Source organism: Anser brachyrhynchus (genome assembly GCF_964034855.1).
Source record: "Anser brachyrhynchus genome assembly, chromosome: 2".
Taxonomy (NCBI): Eukaryota; Metazoa; Chordata; class Aves; order Anseriformes; family Anatidae; genus Anser; species Anser brachyrhynchus.
In genome coordinates, this window is record NC_137695.1 from 34,913,991 (window position 1) to 34,940,907 (window position 26,917).

At 43.0% G+C, this 26,917-nt stretch overlaps 1 protein-coding gene across 1 annotated transcript; it reads left to right on the forward strand.

Moving 5' to 3' along the window:
- Positions 1 to 621: 621 nt before the first annotated feature.
- Positions 622 to 9,446, forward strand: NPY (neuropeptide Y). Its single transcript, XM_080582689.1, has 4 exons — positions 622 to 779; positions 966 to 1,153; positions 6,056 to 6,136; positions 9,157 to 9,446. Exons 2-4 carry the CDS (start codon positions 966 to 968, stop codon positions 9,179 to 9,181), a joined length of 294 nt encoding a protein of 97 aa, XP_080438815.1. The 5' UTR covers positions 622 to 779; the 3' UTR covers positions 9,182 to 9,446.
- The last annotated feature ends 17,471 nt before the right edge of the window (positions 9,447 to 26,917 follow it).

The following is a 26,917-nucleotide window of genomic DNA, read 5'->3' on the forward strand; positions in this document are numbered from 1 at the left end:
CTGCAGGCAGTGGACAAGGGCATGTCGCTGGGAGATGCCCCCACTGTAGGAGGCCTCAGCTCACCATAAGGATGCCCATCTCTCCGAAAGGACTCGAGGTCTGGACGAGATCAGGCAGACACCTAGATGGGGCACCTCGGCCAGATCGGCCCCTGTAGTCCCACACCTGCGAGAAGCTGCTGCGTAAAGGATTCAGCAGCGGTCACCCACCATGGGTCAGGACACGATCCCATGGCTCTGGTGGGCTTTCCTGCGACGTGTTGCTCAGGCACATAAATAAAACAGAATAAAATCACTTGAGAAAGCCCCCTGGACACGGGTGTATGGGACCACCCGGGCAGAGCGAGCACCGAGGTACAGCTTCACTGCTGCAGCAGGTGACCCTCAAGACTGATCTATTTAGTAGGTGTGAGACTGTGGCACCGATGTGGCATTTCTGGACGCCCGAACCCTTCTTATAAACCTCCTCACATACTTCCTTGCCTTTTTTTTTCCCCCTCCCTCCCTGCCGGGGCGGCGGGGGCGGCCGCCCCCTCGGTGCCGCCGGGCGGGGCCCTCCCGGGGCAGGGCGCGGGCGGAGGTTTGGAGGAAGGGTGGGGGGGGGGGGGATAGAAGGGGGCCGGGGCTACCGAGACGTGATCGCCCGAGGCCCCTCCTGCCTGCCGGGGAAGCCTTAAAACAGCCCGGCGAGGCGCGGAGCCCCGCACTCGGGAGCCCCGACCCACGGGCACAAGCGCCTCGCCTCGCCCGGAGCCGCTCCCTCCGCTGCAGCCGCCGCCGTGAGTACCGCGACGGGGGGGACATGGGCATGGCGATGGGACATGGGACACGGGCATGGGGATGGGGACGGGGACGGGGATGGGGACGGGGGTCGCGGGGCTCGGCGCCGAGGGGGCGTCCGCGCTGCTCCGCCGTCGGGGCGGGCGCTGACGGCGGCTCTTCCCCCCCCCACCCCCGGCGTGCAGATGCAGGGCACCATGAGGCTGTGGGTGTCGGTGCTGACTTTCGCCCTGTCGCTGCTCGTCTGCCTGGGCACGCTGGCAGAAGCGTACCCCTCCAAACCGGACAGCCCCGGCGAGGACGCCCCCGCAGAGGACATGGCCAGATACTACTCGGCGCTGAGGCACTACATCAACCTCATCACCAGGCAGAGGTAGGTGCCGGGGCCCTTCTCCTCGGCGAGGTGGAAGGGAGGGATGTGGGGTGTCCCCTCGGAGCCGGGGGTCTCGCCCTGCTTCCTTCGGGGTGAGGGGGAACCACCGGCAGGGGAAGACGCAGGGGTCGGGCACCCTCTGAAGAGTGCGAGTCCTGGGACTGGAGGTGGATTTCCACCATCCAAGTTGGCAGAAAGGGCAGGGTGTCCATGTCCGCAGGGCAGCGTGCATGCGGAGAGCCCCCCAAAACTGAGGGAAAATGAAACTCACCCCAGGGAGGGTGAGGTAGGGCAGGAGGAGCAGTTTCGCGCTTCTGTTGCTGCCGCTGTCTCTAGTGAAGATTTTGCTGGGAAAAAAGTTCCCCTCTGTCCTTGCTGAGGAGTTGTAGTAGTTCCGATGCTTTATAGTTTGTCAGCTACTTAATACAGCAGCGAGTGCCAAAAAGCCCGTTCGTCCTAACAAAAACTCTCTCAAGACCACAAACAAGAACCCGTGCCCAAGCTGAAAGAGGAGTGAGTGTGACCCAAAGCTGCCTTGCTCTGAGCTGGGTTTCTGAGGATGACTGCGCTGCATACAGTGGTAGTGAATGTTCAGTCTGAAAAAAGTGAAACTTATGCTATAAAATCATTTTCTTTGGGAGCGTCTGTCCAGTTTAGACTGATTAATAGAAACATCCCCTAAGGTCCCTGAACAGTGTGTGACCTAGGAGAGCTTTGGTGTATTTATTTATTTGCTTAATATCAAAAACAGATGAGAGATCTATAATTAGGCTTTCATTTGTCCCCGTAGCAGTCTGAGGAATTAAATTAGAAGGGAGGCTATCGTGTAGCTGAGAGCTTTCCCAGCAAACCCATGACATTGTCTGCCAGTGTGCTAATGCCATAACACAGATGAAGAGGCTGATAGAACAGCAGCTCTTCAGTCCTGGACTTTTAAAGCAATATTCGCAACCAGCTCATGTGTGCGGCATGCTTCTGTGCATTAGTCTCTGTTCTCATAACTTTTTGTCTAGATAGCTGCTAAAATAATCTGCTCTTCAACTTCTGCCCCTGCTGCCCTTTTCCTTTGCAGCACCTTCCCGTGCGGTGGGATCTCCAGGCTGGGTTCACATCTCTTCCCTTATTTCTTTCATTTCTGATTTAAAAGGTGGCTTCTGTCTAAAACCAGGTTGCATTAAAGAGCAAACAAAAGCAAACAAACTAACCCCCCCTTCTATATTCATCTGCCACTGTGCATTTGCTTTAATTTTGACTGTGCAGCTTTCTTTTCTCATGCCTGGGGTGCAAGCCCGCAGCTCGGAGACTGAGACTGCTTTCAGTCTCATGGGTGTGTTTGGGTTCTGAAGTGAACCAAAGAGTTGTTGCTGATGGATGAAACAATTCAGAATTTCAATTCTATTGTTCAGGTTCAACCAATATTTCCTCCTCCTTACTCCCCTGCCCCCGTTTCATATTTAAGAGGAACGGAATTGACCTGGAATTAGAAGAACACTGACAGCTAAAATCACCAACTTCGTGGTACATGTTTTAAAGTTGCTAGATAGCTTAGCTTAAACAAACAAACAAACAAAAGCGTGTTCTTTCTGTTCTGTGGTGAATTAACAGCACAGAAATAAAGTGACAGCTCCTGGGGTTTCGCTGTTTTGGCAGTGACAGTCACTTGCAAAAGGAATCAATAGTTTTATAAGCATTTTGAGCGGATCTAAAAATTTGATTCATTCAGTCTGTTTCAGATGTGCTCGAAGCTTGCTTTTTTATTAAAGCTTCTTTGGCTCTGCCTTTTGTGCTTGGTGCCACTTGGGAGCCCTGTAACAAGGGGAAATGGAGGGTCCTGGGGGCTGGCTCCGCTCCTCCTGAGGACGGGTGAGCCCAGAGCTGAGCAGATAGAGCTGGTGAGCTGGAGCAGTGAGAGCACGCTGGGAAAGGATGAGATTGATGCTTTTTTTTTTTTTTGCTCTCTTCAGCTTCATCTGTCTAGTCTTCTTTGATGTGTATGTGATTATGAATAACCTTCTGGCACATCCAGACTGCTGCTTCTGGCCTAACAACAGCATTTGAGTGTCATTTCCTGTGAGCAGCCGTGGCCCACAGGGTCTTCACTCCAGCTTCCACGAAGCTCGTTCCAAACCATCTTTCTGTTCTTGTCTTTAGCCCTTGCCTGTGTGGCTGCTTTGCTCCCTCTCTCCTTTAGGGTCCTTCTCCTTCACATCCATCTCACTTGGCTTTAGACATCTGGGCACATCAGCTTTATATCCCTTTGAGGATAGTTGAGGGAAATTGGTACTTGTAGCCCGCAAGTCACCAGGCCTCTTTCAGTCCTGGATGAGATCCGTTGTTCCCTAGGTGCAAGATCTTTGCTGTTGGTAAGGAGAGCCTAAGGTGACCAGCACAGACTCCTGCAGCCCTGCAGATGTCCATGTGTCTTTGGATTAATCCCACCTCTGTCCTAAAAAAATGTCCTTGCCACATACCGCTCTGCTGCACTGTTGAGGGGGCTTTCTTCAGAGCACACGTTTCCTTGAATAATTCCTCCTGCTGCTTGGTACTACCTCTAAACCCTGTCACCAACAGGCCCTCTTCCCTTCATGTCCCCCATAGCTTGTTCTTGCATCTATAGCTCCTCTGTGTTGTAGCAAAACAGTAAGGCCACTCCTGCTGGAAACAGCTTGAACCAGAGGCAAGGCAGGGAATATCTGAAAATGTGTCTGACTCTGGCAGTACTGATGCTCCCACTTCATGTCAACACCTTTAATGTGGAAGGGAGCAGATCCTAAGCTGAGCATAAACCTGACCAGGTGTTTTCAAAGCTTTGAGTCTGACTCTTCTAAAACAGAAGGTACTTGATAAAAGTGTTCCCCAGATGCCAAGTGAAGGCCTGGCTTTCTGTGTTCATATTATCTCGGAGCTGTGCAGGGTAGACAAGGAGCAAGCACAAAGCAGCTGGAGCAAAGATCTCCGGAGGCATCTGCTTCAACAAGAAGAGATCAACTTCTGCATCAAGGCATTGCTTTCAGGGCTGTTCACAACCTCTTTTTATTACGGCTGTAGCATGGTTGTTTCCCAGTGGCAAAATTACAGGGCAGACTGGAGGCTCGGGAGGAACGGCTGCTCCATGAGCACTCCAGTTAGTCGCAGCCAAGTGTCACCTCGTGTGCAGCTTTGTGTGAGGACAGCGTGGGTCTGTCCTGCACAGGTAGCAGCACTACTCTTGCCATACTAAAGGGACTCATATAAAAGGCAGTAGTAGTTCTTCGCAACTGAGTCTTCTTCATTATTTGACCAAATCTCTGCTCTTCTGAGGGTTGCTACCCATTTCTTAATCAGACAAAACTTTCTGAGAGATTAATAGAAATTTTGCCCAAGCATAAGCTGCTGGAGAAAGTTTTGGGTTTGTTAAATAATGTTTTAAAAACAATGGCAAATTAGATTCCCCCTCAGTTGAAGCCCAGGTTGCATCCATATTAATTGAAGTAGGGTACTAGAAGGAAAGAAATTTCTTTGTGGTGATGGAGTGCAAGGCATTTTATTCAGCATTATTCTGGATTGCAATATTGTAACAGCATTTTACCTTCTTTTGGTCAGTTTAGATTAAGAAATTTACTTTAAAAATCTGAAACTTATACTTTGTCTTTCGGGGGGACATGGGAGGCACTAAAATGATCACGGTGAGGCAAGAATACAAACAGTAATAAAATGATTAAGTGAGGTACGTTTCCACTTTTCAGAAAGATGTGACATAAATAGATAAAACTGCTAACTTTTAAAATATAGTTTATATTGGGAAGTTTTTTCCCCCAAAATCTAGATCAAGCCATTGGAGAAACATCTTGATAGCCATGGATAAAATCTAAGTCCTTAATTACACCTTTGACTTCTCTGGAGCCAGAATTTCACTCAAGTGGCGTTCACAAAGCTATTATCTGTTAATGTACTTTGTGATTCAGACTAATTACATACACAAGTTACAAACCGTGATCTTAATTCTTTCCAACCAGGGGAGCGTTTGCTTACAGTTATCACTGTTAAGCTAATGAATCCTTATAGTGATGAAGTGTCTGTCAAGCTGGCTGCTCAGTGTTGCTTCTGTTTTCTGAGAAAAAGAGAGCAAATTCCTTCCTAGAACCTGGAATTGCAGTATTTTATCTGTTGAGCAATGTATGATGAAATATCCATGATTAAAACAAACAAACAAAAACAAATAGAAGGACAGCCATTGTGTAGGTATAGGACATAGGTTGCAGGTGATATCTCATTTAAGCAAATTCTGGTTCGGAGAGTTTTCTCTCCCATAGGCACATAGTTCAAGAGTGGTTATTGCCTTGGTTAGCTTAGTTTTTACGACTTAATGTGGTATGTGGTAGGCATCCCCAAATATATTAGCTGCCTTTAAAAAATCTTGGCCAATTCTTTATATACAATGGCTTATCTGAGTTTTGTTTACTATTCACAAAATAGATAAATTGACTCCTCATTTATGTAATTTCCGATGAATGAATAGCATCTAAACAATGATAAAGTTTATGAGATGATGGAACCGGGTTTGTAGGCAAAAATGATGTGCTTGGAGGTCATGTCATAGTTTCCTTCCCCTTTCTTCACGCTCACATCAGTAAGGTGCAAGGTCCTAGAATATCCAGGAGCAGGGTTTGAATCAATAAATATTCAGAGTTTCTCAATACTATCATATAACATGATAATGGAAAAAATATATTGAAAGAAATACTGAAGAACGAACATTTTCTGACATGACTAAGTCAAGTTAAGTTAAAATACTTGCTGTAAAGTTTCCTTTATAGCATCTCTATTGAGTTTTTCTGAGATTTGCCTGACGGTTCTCTACTTAGTTTTCATTTTTAAATACTGAAATATACAAACATATACCTTTTTTTCCTCTTCCCTTAGGTATGGAAAGAGATCAAGCCCAGAGACACTGATCTCAGACCTCTTGTTGAGGGAAAGCACAGAAAATATTCCTAGATCCAGGTATGTATGAAGATATTTTGTGGTGGCTTTCATTTTTCACTTGCATATAATAGTTTTGTCCATTATCAATAAACATGTTTCACAGGGAGAAAACGCTTGCCACCAACAGCTGGATAAGCATAATTAAATCCTTTGTTTTTAAGAGCTAGAGCCATCTTATGAATGCAAGTAATGCCATACCAGATATGATAAAGTCCAAGCTCCTTATTTTCCTGTTTTGGGAACAGGCAATACTGGCTGTCTGAACAGAGGGAAGCATTCCCATAAAAGTTACCCCTTACTGGGCTTTATTGCAATAGAAATTACAGAATTGTACATTGATGCCTGATGGTGATTCATTTACATACTGAATCCCCAAAGATGGCATATATTTATTCATTTGCTACTCAAATGGGTTTACATTTTTGCTTTAAAGATGTGTGAGTGGTGAGTATACAGATATATTAACTTATACACAAATACAAGGCTGTGATTGATCTTTCTATTTCACACTACTTTTGTACCTAATGTTTTGCAAAGTGAAAAAAAAAGGCCTTCATATTCCTAATTGCACTTGATTTAAAAGAACAGTAGCGTTTCAAGCAACAGTGGGATTTCAAAGGTATGTACTATATTTTTCTAGGTAGGGAACGACACATTAGCTGTAATGTAAGATACTATATTGGTGACTACAATTTACGCAGCTGTGAAAATTTTATTTCCTTTTGCCTATGCTGAAAAAATAAAATACTTTTTTTATTTTTTTGGCTTGTGAAAGAAAACCTTAGTTTTAGTCACAGGAAAGCATGAATAAGCTCAGATTAAGCCTTTACTGAAAGTCTGATGCTTGCTGATAATACTTCTGCTGCAGAAATAAATGTTTTATGCAGTAGTTATCTCAGGAGTCTACAATCTCTGTATTTTCATCAGTTGAGCAAGGCTAGATTAAACTAGTCGAATACTTGACCGGAATAGTTTGTAGCAGCGAACTTTTGGGCATGATCTTGTCACTGAGAGGTGACCAAAATTTTGACTGCCATCAGTGGGTTGTCCATGAGACTCACAGTTCTACACATAGGGAAACGTTGACTTGGGTTTGATGACTAACCACAGCTGTTGGGAAACGGTTTTCTCTGCAGATGCTTATATAAAAAAACTGCACAGAGTGCAGTGAAATGTTTGAGACTATTTTGTATTTTGTAATGATAAGGCAGAATCCTCATATAATGGGAAATTTCCGCTGCCATGAATTTGAGGCAACACAGAGGGTAGTACAAAGTCTAATACTCTCTGCAATTTTCCCTCCTTCACAACAGAACTTTATGGTTGTTATTGTTTCAATAATGCTATTTATAACACGCCAGGGAGCGAAGACTCATGAGCAAACTAACAAACTAGTATGCATTTAAGATCAAGAATTGATGAGAAACAGATTTTTATCTCATACCCCCCTGTAACAGCACTTTAAACTGAGAAAAAAACAGGGTGTTTGTCATTCGTCGATGACAATTATGTGAGTACTGGGAACAATGATGTCTAGTTTCCTATGGATATGTTTTCTAGGATAAAAGCCAACATGGATTCTGAACCTTGCTCCAGCTTTCCCCCCCATGTGAGGGTATATCTTATTTCTGTACAGTCCTGTGTTTGATGGCACATCGGGAACTTACTATCTCCAAGATATCTGTACCTCTCTCTGACTTGGTGAAAATTGTCCAAAGGGTTGGACAGCTCGTGGGGAAGTTAGAGGAGCCCCGCAGGGGTGGACACACATCAAATTTGCTCAAGTACAGTGTGGTTGCATAAACATTCCTCCTGGAGGCATCTAGGCTAAATGAATTAAAGGCAGGCTGTTATTATTCTGAACTTAAATTAATGAAGTACATGTTTTAGAAATATTTATACACAGCCAGTTATGGTGCAGATGTAATTTCCAGTCAGTGAGTCAGCAGCAGAAAGACACATTTCGTGCAATCCCTGAAACTGAACATTGAGGTGTTAAGAAACAGCTTAACTGTATTCAGCCTGGCTGGCTGAGTTCAACCCTTCACTTTCCCCGACTAAAATATGCCCCATAGCATTTTCCAGTCTAGGTGTATGCCTGAGCACCCAAAGAAAGTTTAGAGAGATTCTTATGGAAACCAGGTGGAAATTAGGAAGTTTAGGAATTAAAAAAAGGAAGCACCTTCACCTAAGTATAAGTAAGTTTTTATAGCAAAAGTATGAGGAGATGTCTTTCTGATCTTGTGTATCCTATGGAGTCATGACAAAATTTCCAATTCTCAATAACACTATGCATCCCCTCTAATAACTGCCTCTTTGAAAGTTAAGTGTCTAGTGCGAAGTAGCTGTCTAGGCTCTCTTTGCAGTCAACTGGAGAGATGACTATCTCCAAAATGAGCCATTCCATCCCAAAACAAGCAGGATTAGTAGCCCTCTCAAGGTGCCAGTGTCTCTGCAGTGACTGTGAAGGCAGACTGGGTCTTAAGACTAGACACCCAACTTTTAGATAGCAAAAATTATGGCAAATCCACTTCTCCAAGTCTCTCTCCATGTTCTCCCACTTGCTGGACATCTTTCTACATAGTCAGAACAGCTATTTGCAAGCAGAGGACCTCTAGATCAAATCCTGCACTCAGGACCCCTTTCATATATTTCAAATGTTTGATGTTGAGCAACAGAATATGACGATAATATTTTAGGATGGTTTTAGGATAGATACTTTGGTTTTGTTTGAGGGTGCTAACAGCATAACATGATTTTGTTTGCCTTAGTGTATTCCCTTTGAAAACCATTTACTCCTGATTAAAATCTAAAAATCTCTCTTAAAAATATGTTTGTATTTCAACATATCATAGTTTTCTAGATTTTGGCCATCCAAGATTGCTCTGTTTTGATGGGAGTCTTCAGCTGCAAATGTGAATGAGTATTCCTTATTGGTACTATTATTAAAATGAAAATTTTAAGTAGTTCTAACTTTGGATTTCCCAGAAGGGACTTTAAAATGTGTTTAATAGGTTTCTATTCATAATATGTTACAGGTTTGAAGATCCTTCGATGTGGTGATGGGATTTTCAGCACACCGTCAAAACTTTTCCTAGTTTTCAATTCACACTCCACTCCTCTGAAGCGAATCATAGTGTCATTCCCAGTGCATGCAGCCATTGTACTGAATTCTGTAGAGTTTTTCCCTCGTCATATTTGTATATACCTTTATTTAAATAAATTATTTGTGCATTCCAAAATACAACATACTAAATGAAAACAAGCACTCCTGTCATTGGTATAGCAAAGAATGGTTTTAAACAATTAAAACTGAATTATAACCTCCCTGCAGTCTAAAGTAGTATGGACAACAACACTGTCACAGTTAATACAGTAATTAGTATGCAAAGTAATATAAAGGCATCATTTACAGAGGCCTCAAACTCCACTCAGCTGTTGGATTTATACAAAACTGTTTAAAATAATTTATCATGTACCACATAATTTAGGAAAATACTATTCCGAGAGGAGATTACTCAGAATCACCATACTAAAAACTTATTATGTACATTGACAAATGTATTAAAATTAAATTTCAAAATACAAAGGAATGAAGTGATGGCTTAATTCTCCTAACTCCTCCAAACTGGTTTGAAGCCTGGGTGTAAGCCTGAACCAATAATTTTAAATGAAACAGGTATAACATTTTTGTTTTGGCAATATGCAAAGCAGCAGAAAACAGTATCTAAAGTAACTCATAACATAGGACAATTGTACAGCCACTTGTGCCAAAAAGGAGACATCTAATATTGCTTAAATTAATGGGCATGCTGCTTAATCACAGGAGCATGCTGGTAAATTATAAGCCTTTGGGTACCTGCACTCTGAGCACTTCTCTCATTTGGAGATATTCATAGTTTGTTTTCACCACAAGAATGTACCTGGAGAGGGACAAGGGGAACTGCCTCCAGATTTTTTTTTCTATCTTTTTAATTAATTTCATCACTAACCTACTAAGGAAGTTACTTATATGTAAAGACTTCTGAGGAATGCCCCAATGTTTCTGTTCAAAGTAACATAATATAATGGAAGTATGCGTTACCCTTGTTCTTAAGTGGTTTTAATTCAGAGAGACTCATCTTGCAGTATGATCATATGCAACATGACACAAATGCTGATTCTTGGTTCCTGGTATAGAAGCACAATTCCTTTTCTTTAGACACCAGAACTGGATAATGTGTAATAAGGCACATTAAATGTTCCAAGTTGGAAAAGAATCAGCATGAAGGTTAATGCATTTCCATCTCATTCCTGATGTTTAAATGTTTTCACATGGCTGTTGCCCCCAGGAAAGATGCATCAGTGCAAGTCAGTTCCAGATCCTTAAAAATGCACGCTGGGTGTATTCACAAAGCATTACCAGGTTCCCAGGACTTGCCAGTTTTTGTGATCACACTTTCTTCAGTAAAACATAAAATATTTTTTTCATTTTTGTAAAACATCTAGATGTCACTTGAATGGGCGAATTTTGCCTTCAGCAGCAGTATTTTCACTTACAAGCTTGGTGATGGGTTTCACAGTTAAAATCGAGAGGAGTAAGAGCAGTCCACCAGTGGCACTAATGGACATGGTTTAGTGGTGGGACTTGGTAGGTCAGGTTTACGGTTGGACTTGATGATCTTGAAGGTCTTTTCCAACATAGGCGATTCTATGGTTCTATGATAAAAATGTTTGGGGCCCCCTGTATAAACCACTGCCACCAAAGGCAGTGAAGTGACGCTGTTCAGAGGGACTCCAGCCACAACTTGCTGGTGCCACAGGAGTCTACCAGCTGCAGGCCAGGACCTGCTGGCTGAGAGGCCACCATATGGTGCTTCTTGGAATAATTATTCAAAAGAAAACTGGAGATTATTGAGGTACCTGCTATATGTTATCTCTAATTCCTGGTTATTCCAAGTAACTATACACATATATTAATGACTGCGTAAATGTTAAAATCTGTAGGTGATACACTAAACTCATGTTGCTCAGCACTGTCATTGCAAATGTGCCCTAGTGGAGAAGGAAAGAGTTAAAGGAGAATTAGTGCATGCTAATTGCTCATGCTGAGCAGTTTCACTCCATTACCTGAATTATCTTGAACTTAAAGAACACCCATATGTGTAGAAAAACTAGAAAACTCTAAAAAATGCCAGGTTTATTATTAATGAGCTGTAAAAGACAGAGGTGAGGCAAGGCAAAGCAGTCACACAGCATACATCTATCCACACCATGCTATGATTTTCTTTCTAAAACCTTCCTGTCCTGGCAGACACAACCTCAACAGAGAAGGCCAACGTGCTTAGGGCTTACTTTCCTTGTGTATTTCATATACCATTCTTGACAACCACGACATTGAAAATATTGGATCAACTCCCCAAACTGCAGGATAGGCTTAGAAAAATGAGCTGTGAAATGAAGATAAATGCTGGATTCGTTTGGCTTGGCTTCCGTATTTTGACTTTAAGCTTAACCTTTTCATCTTTTTCTCTCTAACCATGAGAAATAGAGCCTTGTTTCTAAAACAAAGGCTGAAATTTATGTCAGACTCTGAGGAAGTGCCAGGAAAAACAACAAAAAGTGAGAACCATAGAAGCATTCTGTTGTTTATTTATTGAGGGTTTGAAATTGTAAGTAATGTACATAGATAGGTGTAAAACATTTAAAAGGCAGTCCACCTTTACCTTTGGCAATTTCTGTAATATATGTCCCTGAGTTACACCCAATTTTGATTTAACAAATGAGGGAATCCAGATACTCCCATAAAACCGTATATTGTCTCTTCTAAGACAAGAAATTCTCTCTGTTCTTTTCTCTCTCCATCCCCAGAAAACCAGTCCATCACTATGCTTTCAGCTCTGGAAATCTTCTGTGCCAAAATACACAAATGTTTAGTCCTCTGATGGCTATTCCCCTTCTCTCTGGCCATGGAGTGAAACGTTGTTCCTGTGGCTGGTGACAGACCCAATTGATATGGTGTAGGTGCCCATTACTCAGCTACTGTCCCCCTTCTTGGTGGGAAAGAGTCACCCATCAAGCTGAACTTTTCCGTACGTGTCATCCAGGAATTGGAAACCCTGATTTGGTGGTGGGCAGAGAGCATGGACAGCTTTCTGCAGGCAGGGCAGCTTTGCTCTGCCAGAGCATCCTGAACAGGGTGGCTGTGACTGGCTAGGGAGGAGAAGACAACCCCACCACAGCTTCCACCACGAGGAAGCAGGGAGGTACTGGTGCTGTAAAGCTGGAGGGAAGTGCAAGCACGTGAGGTAGACGAGGTAGGAGTGATCTTGATAGGTATCCTGCCCTCAAACCAGACCCTAGACAAACATTTTAAAACAAAAGTCAGAAGAAGATATGCCAGAATTTATTGTGACAGAGTCTGTGTTTGTCTTTTGAGATTTTTCATTTACAGCTTGTGAAAAGCTGAGGTCAGAGAAAGGAGAAACAACAGCATACCAGAAATGAGCAGCTGTGGCTGTGTAATGGCAAAGTCGAGAGAACGGTGCCTTGTGTACATTTCCAAAGCAAACTGTTACGGGAAGTGGTACTCTTTGCTTTGCTCTGAACAGGTGCTTTACAGCCCCCTCCCTTTAAAAGAGGTAAACAGCACTAGGTTAAAAATACATGACCAAAAAATAACCCTAGTAAAAATTAATTCCATTTGGAAAGGCTTTTGGTTTTTGAGTGTTAAGGAAAAAAACAAACATAAAAATCTTAGGAAGTATTTCCCAGAACATCTTTTCTTTCATGAATTTGTGTTTTCTCTTGAATTAAAAAGCATTTTGATTACTTTCAAGGTTCATAATATTCTTTTCTAAATCGTAACTGAGAGGAAAAGATGCCTACATGCTTCTTCCCACTGCGCACAACTGAACTATTTCACAAACTTAGAAAAACTGGACATTGATACTGTTCCAGTAATACTCAGCAAGGTACTTAAATTAATATTTTCTAAATTTAATCCAATATTAATTTTGCAGTAATTTTTTTTGGTCAAAGAATCCAAATCTGTCTTGAGATCTGCACGTTGTATGTCCAGGAATAGGAGAAGGTAAAACTACATGGGACTGTGCTCATTAGTATATACACAGCTCTGCAAAACAGCTTTCATGGGTGTGAAAGTATTCCCCTTACAGGAGACATGATTTGGCAAAAAGCAAGTGGTTTATGTCAATCTCTGTGCTGCCATCTAAAACAGATGGTTCTCAAAAGCAAACCAAAATTATGCCAGCTGTAAGATAGCTGGGATATCTTGTGTGTGAACCAAATAGATGGACTGTGACCAAAGAAAGTGGTCCATGTGGATTTCAGCGAAATAAGAAAACAATGCAAAAATCTATCCCTTGGGGCCAGCTTCTCACGAAGACCCAGGGTTACAAACACATGTCAGCCCTCCAGCCCATAATTCACAAATCCTGAGTTATCACTGAGTTTGAAATCCTGTCAGATCTGGTTGTTTAATTTAACATTTAATAATAGTTTCCTAATAATAAATTATCAGAGTAATTTAACACACACGACTAATGTAAATTAAAAAAAACTCCTGCTTCATGTTGGTGGTTTAGGACCGTGTGAGAAATTGCACCTGAGTGGAAATTGCCTAACTAATGCAGCAGTTCACATCAGGCCAGCGTATTTTATTATCTGGCAATATTGTTATCAGTCATTTATTTATCTGTATTACAGAAGCACCTGGGGACTCCAGATGCAGGGCTCATTGTGCTGTGGTCTGTAGAATTAGAGTTAAGAAAAAAAAAATCATCCTACACTGGAGAGGTAATTCATCCAAATGCAAAGAAAGAAAGTGGGAGGAAACTCGGGCTAAGAATTAAATATGATGGGAAGGATATAGTGGCCCTACTTTTAGAGTCACTGATTACAACAATTAACAATGTGCTATAATACATGTAGCCCAACATTATCTTGTTTCCAGTTCATATGTATGTTTGCTGAGCTCTTCGTAATCCAAGTTATTTGCTTTTCTCTAACGACCAGCTCTTTGCAAGGCCAGAGCCCTTCCAAGCTCTGTTTCTCCTGGACCTGCAAGCAGCTCCAGCCTCTGCCCATGATGAACACCCAGCCCCAGCACTACACTCGCTGCAGGCTGTGAACTCGCCCTATGCTCTGACCAAATTCCAGATTTTAAACACACCCCAGGGCAACCCAGTCCTGAAGGCACAGGATGAGCCCTGGAGGCGTCCTGCCATCAAAAAAATGGGGTTGATGGGAGCAGGAGAGCCCGGAGAGGGACTTGTGGGAAATGCTGTTGGTGCTGCAAATCAGCAGCCTCTCCCACAGCTACGAGGATGCAAAGCACTCTTTTTCAAAGGGGTATGTTCTTTTCAATTAAGAATGAGGGTTTAGGAAGCTCAGTTGTAAGTATGTGCCTGGCTGTTTAGGAGATCTTTCGTGTTTCTCTTTCCACAAGGCCCTGCGGCCCATTTTTAAGCTTCTTTCCCTTCAAAATACACCTATTTATTTTCTGTGCTTGGATTGGTTTCTTTTATATGGAAGAAAATAAGGATTGCCATTTAACGTTTTTCTGCATTTATGATGCAAACTCTTCTTTATATTCAGGGATGATTTTCTTGTATTTATCCATGCATTCACTCTACCATGTAGATGACAACTACTGTTGTTCAATTTTTTGCAGTGAAGTCAGCTGGAAATACAGCCTTGTACAAATCCTGTTCCATGAGCAATGGTACAGAGGGTTTTGCTCAAAACAATTGCACTGGTACTTTTTTCACTTCATTGTAAAACTTGAGGGTAAATTTTAATGAAGTTATCTAAATTAGGAAATAAACTTTGTTAATTGAATGTTATAATCCAAAGGCTTGGGCACCTTTTGATATGATCAGTTTTCTTCTGAGCATGAAGAGTCAAAGTTAAATAATGAGATCAGTTAGAGATGTTAACTTGCTTTTAATACGTCTGTATTTGAAACCTTTTAACTTCTACCTCGGTCATTTGCTGCCTTCACATCAGCAATCAGGAATGTCAGAAAATTACTGACTTTCGACATGAGGCTTTGCAATGCTGCACCATGGCCTTGGTGTAAATCTGCTTTTAAAAGATGAATTGCATTGAGAACCGCTTAAAAACACATCTTAAATTGGCTGCCTTATCTGTCTTAGCCAGATGTTTTACATTTCTTTACACATGAGTGGTGGTACCTAGCTCTGCTGCAGCGCAGTGCACGTCAGAGTGTTTGTGCTTCAGCACGCATGGTGACTGTCACAATAGCGTGTGTGGACTGAAATATATTTCCTGTACCGTGAGTCAGACCTGGTTATTAATAATGAACTACATTTAAGTGGGAAGAAATCAGTTTTCATTCCGTTTAAATGTCCTGATTTACCAGCTCCTTAAAAAAAAAAAAGAAAAAAAAGAAAGAAGGAAAGAAAGAAATTCACCAGCAACAGAAAAGGTGTTTCAGCCTTACGTTCTGTCAAGGAAATAGGCCGAGACAACGAGATGCTATATTTAAATTTTCTTAAGTGTGTTTCTTCCTGACCAGGCGTACCACATTTCCTCTGGTGTTCAGAGGGAAACTCCAGGCAGTTGGTTAATGCTGAATCTCTCTGTTACCTCCTTCTCTCCTTAGACTCTCTTCTTCCTTTGTATCATTTAATCAGGGAACCAACCTAAACTTCAAAACTTTTCAAATGTCCATTGTCTGTCGATACACCACATTGCACAGAAACATCTGCTACCCTACAGCAGAATAGCCACACATGGAAAAGTACAAGCCCTTCAATACCCACAGGTATATTTCTGCTTTAAAATTTAGTTAAGGTACCTTAGATGGATGCTTCTCATTTCTTCACCAGCTGGATGACTGTTTCCAAAACAGGCTGGCTTACAGGCATTGCCTTTACCCAGCCCACCACCTCTCCTGTTCATCCTCACATGGTTCCTAACAAAGAAAGCAGTTTTTACAGGCAAAATATGTATGTCTGTTGCACGTTTTTACCTCTTTCTATGTAACCTAAGAAGGCTTGATTATGTGGTTTTGCCAGCCACGAAGGGTTATATACTACAGCCATATTCTTTAAATTTTAAGTGCTGTACTCCGCATACGATACCATAAGGTGGGCTTTTCCCTCGTGCTGTGCCCCCCAGCTGTGCCTCTCCTTTGATAGCTCTGCTCAGAGATTTGACTACAACATCTCCCTGTCAAGTTTGCAGTGTAACGATAATTTGCATTAATTGATCTAATTAGATAACATGAGTCAACTCTAAATCAGATAAAAACTTTGTCATTTGGAAGTATCATAAATGAATGAATTTACAAGATTTTTTTTTCTTCTAAGGGCGTTGTGGAGGATTTTACCATAGATATTAGGTGAGTGCAGGTCTCCCTGCCATATCAAGCAGTAATTAGGGACCTGTGTTGGCCCCTTTTCACTACAGTGGGAAGTGGAAGTGACTTACAGGGTGAACATTGAGTTGTGATGGTTGCCAGAAGTGGCAGAGAATCACGTCTTTGTTCTAATGGTTTAACAGAAGGTGTCTGCCTTACTGTCTCAGCAAGAGTTTGGCTTAGTCTCCTTGGGGGGGGAAACTACAAATTTCAGGCAGCTGGCACTGGAAAGGTACAAGGATAACTTTGACAAATCCAGGTTGCTAGCAGCTCTTAGTAAATCAGAGTGAAGATTGTAGTGGGAGCTGTCAGAAGTCCTCCAAGCTGTAATACAACACAACCCACCTTTGACCAGCAGCAGTGCAGGTCATGGGGACCTTGTGAGCAAAACACACAGAAAGCCCATGAGAGGGGGCATGAAATGATATTCTCTGTAAAAAAAGTACTTCTAAGAAGCCATAATATTCTCTGATTTTTGGGAAACATGTCATTTTTCCTTTATAAACTTAAAGTGGGGGGCATTTCATTGAAAACGAGAGTCTTCAAATACCAAAGATGAAAATGAGACTAGATATAAGCTGGGATGACATTCTTGAGTATCTGCTGAGCCACTGGCAGGTCAGAGGGACAGAAACAGGAATCAGCCCCTTTGTGATGTTATTGCCCTTCTCTAAATGGTAGTTAGGGTGTTTTCCTACCAGCACCAGTGTCTACATTCACATGGACTTATGCAAATCAGGAGCAGAAGATGATCAGTCAACGAGGCCTTTCACCTTCCTGAGAATAGCAAGGGTATTTCTATCTGGATGTGAAGGAAACAGTGAAATGTGCCCCTAGATGCCGAGGCAGAAGAAACTTAAGAAAAGACCCTGCCTGCTACTTGCTAATATGTCTTGATTTTTAATTGCACATGGTGAATGGGGAAAGAAGGGAAAAGGAACTGATTCAGGATTTTTGGCTGCTCAGAGAAAAAAGACATTTCCATTCTCCCTTCTATCCTCTCCCCGTGAATGCTTTTGGTCAGTTGCAAAGAAAGGGTCCCAGAAATTTTTCTTTGACAAATCCATGCCAGCACAAGAGAGGAGGCTGCACGCAGCCCAGACCTCACCAGAACCTCTCCAGCTGAGCAACTGGCCAAGGTGGGGCCTTTGGTATCCAAACTGGCACTCTTGCTGAATCCCTACATTTTGTCAGCAAAGCTAATAGCAATTCCTGTTCTCACATCTTGGGTCCTTGGAGTTTTTGAACTGTCCTAGCCTACACCATGGATGTGGTACTGGCTCATGGGGCTGGTTTTCATGCTAAGATGATATATAAAGTAATGGGATTTTTGCTTTTTTTAATGTTATTGTTTTGTTTACTAAAATAATTGTGTACAATAAAACAAATACAATTCTAGTGGGATCATTCACTGAATCAACTAGAGGATGTGAAAACATATTGGCACACCTCAGGGGGTTTATGCCTCTTCCTTAGTCTATCTAGTGTAGCCCACTGTTAGAGACCCAGTACTAAACTCAGCTGACCATTTGTAAGCCTTGCTGTGACAATTCTTCCCTGTCTCAGCAGTTTCTTTAATCCTGTACACGCTGTATGTAAAAGACCCTGCTTTCTTCCCATCTCTGCTCTATTAAATGCTGGTTTGAAAAGTACAGCTCAGGATAAGAATGTAAAGTATTAAAAACTGACCTCTCACCATGCTGTAAAATAAATGGCATTGGGAACATTTTCATGATGAAGAGATTCTTCCCAAAAAAGGTCTGTAATGACATATAAAAGCCACTTCACAATCATTTTACATGCCTTCAAATATTCATCATTCTGCTGGACCCTAATGGGTATGGAACTGCACTGCATGCTGTGGAGATTTTCTTTGCAAGCCTGAGAGACCGATCTCGGAAAACCTCCCCTGATGGAGTGGATTTAGGTTTTGTCAGGAAGAACCTCTTAGGGCTCCCAGTCTCAGAAGTGACAGCCTTGAATTTGGCTTTGGTGCTTTCTCCCTTTACATTTTACGCCTCATTGGCCTGAGCCCTTGGGAACTGCAGAAGGAGGGGGACTTCAGAGGAGCAAGGTGAAACATCGGGGTGATGTTATATATCCTGGGGTGGGATTTGCTTGGAGAGAGACCACAGATCTGCGGCTGACTTGCTGGGGAACTGTCAAAGCCGATACAGCTCCCACCTGAACAGTGAAATGGTGAAGCGCAGCCTAGCAGGGAGCTGAAAGTAAATTTTACACAACTTCAGGGTGGATATAATAGATGCAGCCCATCAGTGCTGGTTCAGCTGGCCCAGCACTCCTGCACCACCAGGCAGCACCCGAGGATCCTCAGGGGAAAGCTCCTTCCCTTCCTCTGTACAGTGTGGAGTATCTATTGCCACTGAGATAATTAGATTTAATTGTCTTTATGCTTGCATGAAGTAGGATTTTTGCAAAGCCCTCTGTTATCAGCTTTGGGGAAAAAATAACAAAACAAACAAACAAAAACCTGTCTGTTCACATAGCCTGGAGCTTAACCTAAATATTTTTGGTGGTGACATTACTGTAAGTGATGTTAACAGGATCTGGATGTTACACCTCACTGGTCAGGGAGCGGACGGCATATTTTGGCAGATTTACTCACTTCGTTTATGCTCCTCGTGAAAGGAATTTGATTAGACATTTCTTCTATACTGCTCAGAGAAGAGCTCGGAGGGAAATACTTGGAGAGCACATCGACCTATTAAGTTGCCTGATTTGTGGCCGCAGCTGTTTCCTTTGTCTGAGCGCAGGCAGGAGCGGTGATTCATACAGGGGAAAGGAGCTCCACCACGCTTGGTTTGCTGTGAGCTGCTCCTCGGTACCCTCCCGCACTCCTGGTGGCACTGGTGGTTTTGGGGCACGCAGCCAGAGCATCCCAGTGCTGCGGGCGGGGGCACAGCCGCACTCAGGCCTTGGGAGAGCTGCTTCGAGGCAGCTAAAAGCAGCAAGGTGCTGCATTTCTAATAGTTTAAGCCAGGAGACCAGAAGCATGACGCTTTAAGGAGAATCAGCCAAGTTCCCGTGTTTTGATGTGCTTCTTATGCAGCCCAATGAGCATCACGTATGAAGGCACCGTCACTGCTGGGAACACCGTGTGGATCACGGGGCTGTACACGCCTGTGCTCAGTGGTAGAAGGTGTGGATGATTTATATGGACATTGGGAGAATGGCAATCTTTAGATCTTTTCTGGAACAAAACCAAAAAACTGCTAAAGTACTTCAGGCAAATTATAACACCCACCTTACATTTTAATGCCACCTTAAATTGTATTCTGCAACAGTCAGCTGTGGGAGGAGATGACATAAACAGACAATTAATGTTTCTTTTCACTTGCCAGTTAAGACTGAAAAATGTGGTCACTGAGCTGTCTTTTTCTGACATTTTCTTAACAGCTTCACATTTTGCAGAGAAGTTGCCTTCTCTCCCCATGCTGGAGCTGTGCTGCACGCAAAGCAAGGAGTCTCTCTCCTTCACCGAGTGGACCACCGCCCTTTGTGAGCACCACATGTGTTTCCATCGGCTCCAGAACTCCCTGCTGGTTGCCTGGGACCATGTGTTTTGCTGGATGTGCCAGCACCTGGGTCCCCAGGGGCTGGAGGAGGGTCCCAGTGGCTCCAAGCAGGGCTGCCCTGCGCTCAGGGCCACCCAGAGCTAGGCAGGGCTAGGAGAAGAGCTCTTTGGTGTCAGGAAGCTGTGACAGCTGGTAGTTGCACCATCTGAATTCCCCTTCGGGTCTATTTAAGTTGTGTTTGTACTTGAAATATTCTGAAAATACATATCACAACCTCTCTGCAATCAAATATTTGAGTACATCATTTTCTCTGGAGCAACCCCCCTGGTGCCCATTGCAGCACAGACCTGCCTGCGAGCTTTGAGCTCTCTCCCATTCACCACTGCATTTCAGGCACCCAGCAGCTAGTTATGCCAGCCGCCTGCTATTTTAAGGTGGTTTTTTTTGAGCAGAACTCCTTAAAACAGCTTCAGGTTTCATGGTGGTAATCTGCATTGTCAGCAGTGACTTTGTGGGTACTGACAAGCTGAGCTCGAGATGCATTGTCTCACAGGAGGTGGGTGGTGGGGAGAAAAGATCTGTCTTTTATAAATATATTTGGATAATTGCATTTTCCCAAATCGCCTTTGTGTCCTTTCCCACTCCCATCTGAAGACAAGAATATTAACAAAAGGAAGTCTGATATTTGCTATTGGGATAACCAGATTTCTGACTTTTCAGTCATAATTTAGTTTTTTTTTTTTAGATGTCGTACATATTGAGTGTGATTGAATTTCTGCCAGAATTTTATTAGATAACTGGCACAGCACTTCTCCCAGCAGTAAGACACTAAAGAGAAATGCAGCGAAGGAAAGGAAAATAAGAAGATGGAAGTAAAACTGGAAAGAAAAGAAGTCATAATCTAAAAGGCAAATAGTTTATTTTTATTTTTATTATTTTTATTTTTTAGTAAAATGAGTGGGAATCACAGTGCAACATCAACTTTACTGCTCAGTTTCACTTAGTTAAAGCTATGGTTAGGGAAAAAAAAAAAAGCCTCCAGGTGTGGTTTGGAACTGATTGAGTTGCCCTGCTCTGGTCCCTCTACATATATGATTCTTTTTAATTAAAGCACTCTTATTTCTGATCATAAATGTCTGGACTAAACCTAATTTCAATCAAATCCATCCACAAAGCACCACTTATATCTACCAAAATCCAGGTGTGTGCTGGCAGTGCTGGAAAGCAACACTGCCCCTGCATAAAATGGATTCTCCACTTCCCTTGATAGAACTGGGGCAAGCTGTTTCCCACAGCTTATGCTATTTAAACTAATCTAGAGTAAGGGGGGGAAAAACGAATGTGCCACAATGAGGCAAAGCAGCCTGCCAGCCCTCCTGCAGCAATGGCCTGGGTGCATGTTTTTTGTCCACAGAGCATGGAAAAGGCACAACGAGCTCTCAGCTGCCCCATGTGGGTACAGAAATGGCCAGAGGTAGTGACCGGGGGCTGGCTGATGCCCTCATGGCGTAGTAATTGTTTATTTGCATGTAACCAAGCCACTCTTTCTGACGGAAAAGGATTTGCCCTGGCTGGGCTGTGCACATTTTCTACAATGGAAAAGCAGAGAGGGGTATGCAGCAGCTGATCTTGCCAGAGCTGTAGTAGTCAGAAGATAATTGAATGAATCTAAGTAAATAAGCTTGATGACTACCTTTAACAATGCTGCAAACAGGTATTAAAAACCAGTGGTGGAGAAAGGATTATGTGCCTGCATGCATATATTGTTCTGCTAGAGTGAACAAACACAAGATGAAACCAGGCCAGAGGGCTACAAACACAGATGACCACCTATTGATCAGTTGAAATGCGACCTGGAGAGGAACTGGTTTTAGAGCATAATTACAATAAACACAGCTTATTTGTGCTAATGGAGGCATCAGTCATAATATCAGCAAAATGTTTTAGAAAGAGCGTTAGTGAAAACAGAAATCTCCTTTCTGAGAAAACTGTACGTCTTAAAATGGTGTTAAAGAAAACCAGGAACCCTCATTTTGTGATCATATAACTTGGCTATGTATAGAACTATGTAGCAACCTATGTAATCAGAATTTTGTATTAAGTACCAATCATTTTGCTCCATGTGTGGGTATATTTGCAGGCATGCAAGCATATTTTTTTGTATACATGTATGTGTATATACACATAAACACACATACTTACATATATATTTGCATGTAAATATTATTTTTTGGCATCGAGGGGACACATACTTCTGGTTCTGTTTAGTCTTGTGATCTCTTGCTTCTTCTCTTGCTTGCTTTCAGTGTCCCTGTTTGGTCTTGCTTCTTTTCTTGCTTGCTTTCAGTGCCCCTGTTTGGTCTGATGACACCTTCCTCCCCACCAGCACCCTTGCAGGTGCAAGAGAGGAGGTTTTGTTTGGCAGCAGAAAGAAAGGGGAGGAATGTTCAGCAGTTTTGCAGAAAAGCTACGAAAGGCAGCCTGCTTCCATCCGCTCTATATTCCCCTAGATTCTCCTTCTTTCCTTCCCATACCTTTAGGTGGGCTCTCTCAACGACTTCTGTTTCTTATTCTTTACGTTTAAAAATTTGAGTATCTATTTTTTGAGGTTATGGGCAGAGAAGACATTTATAATAAGTAGGAAAAATAATAATCACATTACTCTAGGAAGCCAAACCATAGGTCTTAATACTTTCAAAGATCACTTTATCATTTTGTTCACTTCCCCCTGAAGGGAATCAGATTACTAACCACGTCGCTGCTCCATGGGGCTGCACAGCTTTTTGTCAGTCTCTTTCTGGTTAACCTCTTTGTCATAATATTGATTTTTAACAAAAATATCCTTTCTGCCTTACTTAACTTTGATATGCCACAGAGCCCTATAACTATAGCTATCTTTAGATCATTGTCTAATCTTAGTATTTGAAATCAAGTTACTATGTCTAATCAGTTCTTCCCAGAAGTGCTGTACTACAGCCATGCAAGGAGTTTATTAAGAAACTCACCTGACTTCAGCTTTGCCTCCTGACAGCACCTCAGACCCCAAAATTGCCTCAGCCCACCTTCTCAGCCCACCAGGCCAGAGGGACTCGGACAGGACTGACTGGAGACCTTGCTGCTGCCCTGGTTTCACGGGGCTTCTGGGAGGCTCATCATGGTGTGTAGGTTTGGTGAGTGGCTTATGTCTTCTCCTGTAAGACCTGTGCCATCAGCGCTAAAGTTGTCTGGGGCTATCAGCTCCACCTCATGGACATTGGGACTGAATTCTTGGGATTTTGCTTGGGTGCAATCATGCAGAGTCTGATCTTTTCTGGGAAAGTCAGGAATTGTGTCCCTGGTAGCTCTGCTCCTTGCAATGCAGCTCAACCCATACACCCTCCCAGCACTTCAGCACAGGCCACAGGAGCACATCCCATGGGCTGGGTGCCTGCTCTGGTCTCAGCTGCCCCCAGACACTGTGGTGGTTGTGCCCCCTGTTCTCTTCTGTCCCTCTGAAGAGATGGAAAGGTGTCTGGGAGTGGAGTGAAGCTCCCCTGGCCCTGGTTTGCAGGGCTTGCCAGGAGCTGGATTACGTGGTTGCCTGCTGCTTTGTGCAGAGGCCTGGCAAAGAGTGATGATCACAGTGGTCCTGCCCCAAAACCAGCTCAGGCACTGGGGCAGGATCCTGGTTCAGGTCAATATGCAGGCTGGGGCACCAGGCAGGTATCAGGACAGCCTTCTCCAGCCATGGCTTTTTCCTTGTCTTGTCCTTTTGCACGTGCAGGTGCACACACACTCTGTCAGTCAGAGACAACAATGAGGACAGTGACTCAGCTCTGAAGTCACCTTTCTTCACCCAACGGTGGGTTATAAGCACAAAGGATAGTGAGGAGTGTTGCTGGAGGAAGTTCACGACCTTCGTAGCCTGGAGCCTTTCAGTGGTGTGTGCCAAGGGACAGCTATGAGCTCCCTGCCTTGTGGATGATATTTCGGTGGCACTGTAGCCTGGATGGCCCCAGGTGTTTGTGCCAGCTTAGTGACCAGCGACTGGCTGTGGCAGCAGCTTCTGGTCAAGGCCAGCGTTGTGTTTTCTCCCGTGGGGACCTCCTAGGAGGACGTTACATCTATGAATGGTAAGTCTGAGCTCCTGGGATTGAGTGCAGAAGGCTGGAGAGTGCCCAGACTCTGTGGTGTGCAGGCTGTGGCCCGTATTGCATTGATGTGGCATGTTGTAATGGCATGTGGGAGAGGAGAAAGTACTGGAGCGAAAAAAAGTACTCTGCTTTCTCCCTGCTTGTGATTGACCTTCTCACAGAATCACAGAAAGGTTAAGGTTGGAAGGGACCTCTGGAGGTCATCTGGTCCAAGCTCCTGCTCAAACAAGGACCCCTAGAGCAGGTTGCCCAAGACCGTATCCAGGAGGCTTCTGACTATCTCCAAGGAGAGAGACTCCACAGCCTCTCTGGGCAGCTCAGTTCTAGTGCTCAGTCACCTGCACAGTAAACTAGTTTTTCCAGATAATCAGATGGAACCTCTGGTGTTCCAGTTTGTGCCCATTGCCTCTTGTCCTGGCACTGGGCACCACTGATAATAGCATGGCTTCAGCCTCTTTTCACCCTCTTTTCAGGTATTTATACACATTGATAAGATCCTCCCTGGCTCGCCTCTTTTCCAGGCTGAACAGTCCGAAACCTCTCAACGCCTCCTCATAGGCAGGGTAATTTTGGCCCCTTGGTATTGGCAATGCCAAGCAATTCCTGAGCATGTCAGGATGGTTCTTCTATGCATTACGTTTGCCCAGTGAAGGTTTTTTGGGACAGAGCTGATGTTCTGTAGCACATATGCACATGCACAGTCTCTTCTCTCCCATCTGGCTCTCTGATGGAGCAAATGCCTTGTGCATACTGGTCACAATGGAGCAGAAAGTGGCACAATGCTCTGTCATTCTGGCTTTATAGAAGCAATTATGTGACTCCCTGTTAGTGTCTACTGTGTCATTACCATCATAAGCTTTGTTTTGGTGTCCTTTTCCAAGGAACATTAATTAGGAGTGACAAACTTGTATGCCAGGCAAAGGTATTGCATCAGTTCAGCAATTTGTAAACATTTCTGGATGGAGTATGTAGTGCTTTATGAAATGCTGGTAATTAAGTCCAGATAATAATCCCTCCAGCCCTTCAGAACAATCAAACAAAATGTTAATTAAAAAATCAGTGTCCTCCATGTAGAAAAGAAGTAGTTCAGGTCATGGCAATTAATTATATTTTTCTCTATCCCCAAAGCAGTTTTTATGGCTTTGGTCTGTGAATATTAAAAATAATCTGGTGATGAGAGACCAGATGGCTAAGAAGGCTGAAAATGGAATGTGTTGCTTTTTGCTTGTGGATGATGCAGTTCATTCAGATGTTGTTGCTTCTGATGTCTCTTGAATTGTGGAAATGAAATGAATTGGTGAACCACAAAATTACCCCCAAACAGGACATAATTTGCACCAGTAAGGAAAAATCTCCATCAAGGCTGGTGAGGATTTAAAGAGCTTTATAACTGGTTGCGTTTGGCTGTAATTAATGATTCTAGGCATCATCCTATTTAGGGATTATTACATTTGTTATATATTTTAGGAATGCATTAACTTTGGAATAATTCTATTATTCCTATCTTTTCTCATTATCTCCAAATTATTCATTATTATTTAAAATTACACATTTTAATTATTTCAAATTATTCCTGAGTATTTTAGAAAAAATTACACTTAGTGTGGATTTCCAAGTTGGACTAATCTGGTGCAAAGACTTAACTGACTTCTGTGATTTCTTGGATCAAGCTTTTAGAAAGCAATATGATTTGCACAGCTTATTTCAATTCTGAATGCTTGTGTATTTCTTAGCCTACAAAATTCACCAAATCCCTTACCTTTTACAGGAGTTAGATATATTTGAGAAAGTATTACACTGTTTGTGATCTCCCCATCTTCTGGGAGCTTCAGGTTCTAATGCGGAGACCTCAGCACTTCACAAGGAAAATGTATTTTAAATAGAATAAGAAGTGGAAGAAACCACTCTCATGCAAGTAGTATCAAAGCAATAAAACTGGGTTTCATAAAAGTGAAAACTGGCAATGCAGCACAATCGTATATCCAGACTTAACCCCTTCATTACTGAAGAGGATAAGCCACTCTCAATCCCCATTTTACCTCCCTGTTGCACTCCTAGGTTTGTGAACATCTGTGTGACTAAGGCAGTTTGTGTTTTACTGCAATTTCCTGGAAGGCTCTTTTGTACTGCAAATTGACTTTAATGTTTCTTCCATCAAAATTTTTGTTAGGCTTAAAAAACATGCCTTGAATACATTTCTAGGAGGAACCGGAGGTTCCCTCTTCCATACTCCCACTGCAATGACTCCTAATAAAAGAAAGGAGACTAAGTTGTTCCAGGGCAATTCCTTGCCAACAGCAGAAAAGCACTAGAGATCCTTTGCCACACAGTAGTGTGCGCTAGCTGGGGGTCTGTATCATATCTAAAGAGATGTTGGAGTAGGCCCTCCCTCTGTCATTTTTAGGATTCCTTTTCAAAGACCTCTTCAAGAAAAAGCCTTTGACAAACAGTGCTTCTCCTCGTCCCTTCCAAACCAAATTTTTCTATACTAATTTTGGCATCTGCATGTTTCAGGGATGTTTGAAGAGAGGCTTGTTCATCACTGAAGAAGACCCTGCTGTACTTGAAGGGATGCTCTCCTCTCCATTACACCAGTAACGCTACCTAGTCTTAGCTTAAGTGGCCTCCTTGTTAGAAGAAGCTGAGATGCATTGATTTGCTCCACAGGTCTGAGATAAGTAGATCTGAAGTGCACTGGAGGCTGGTTCCATTTCATTGCTGTTTCCAAGCTGACATCCTGAAG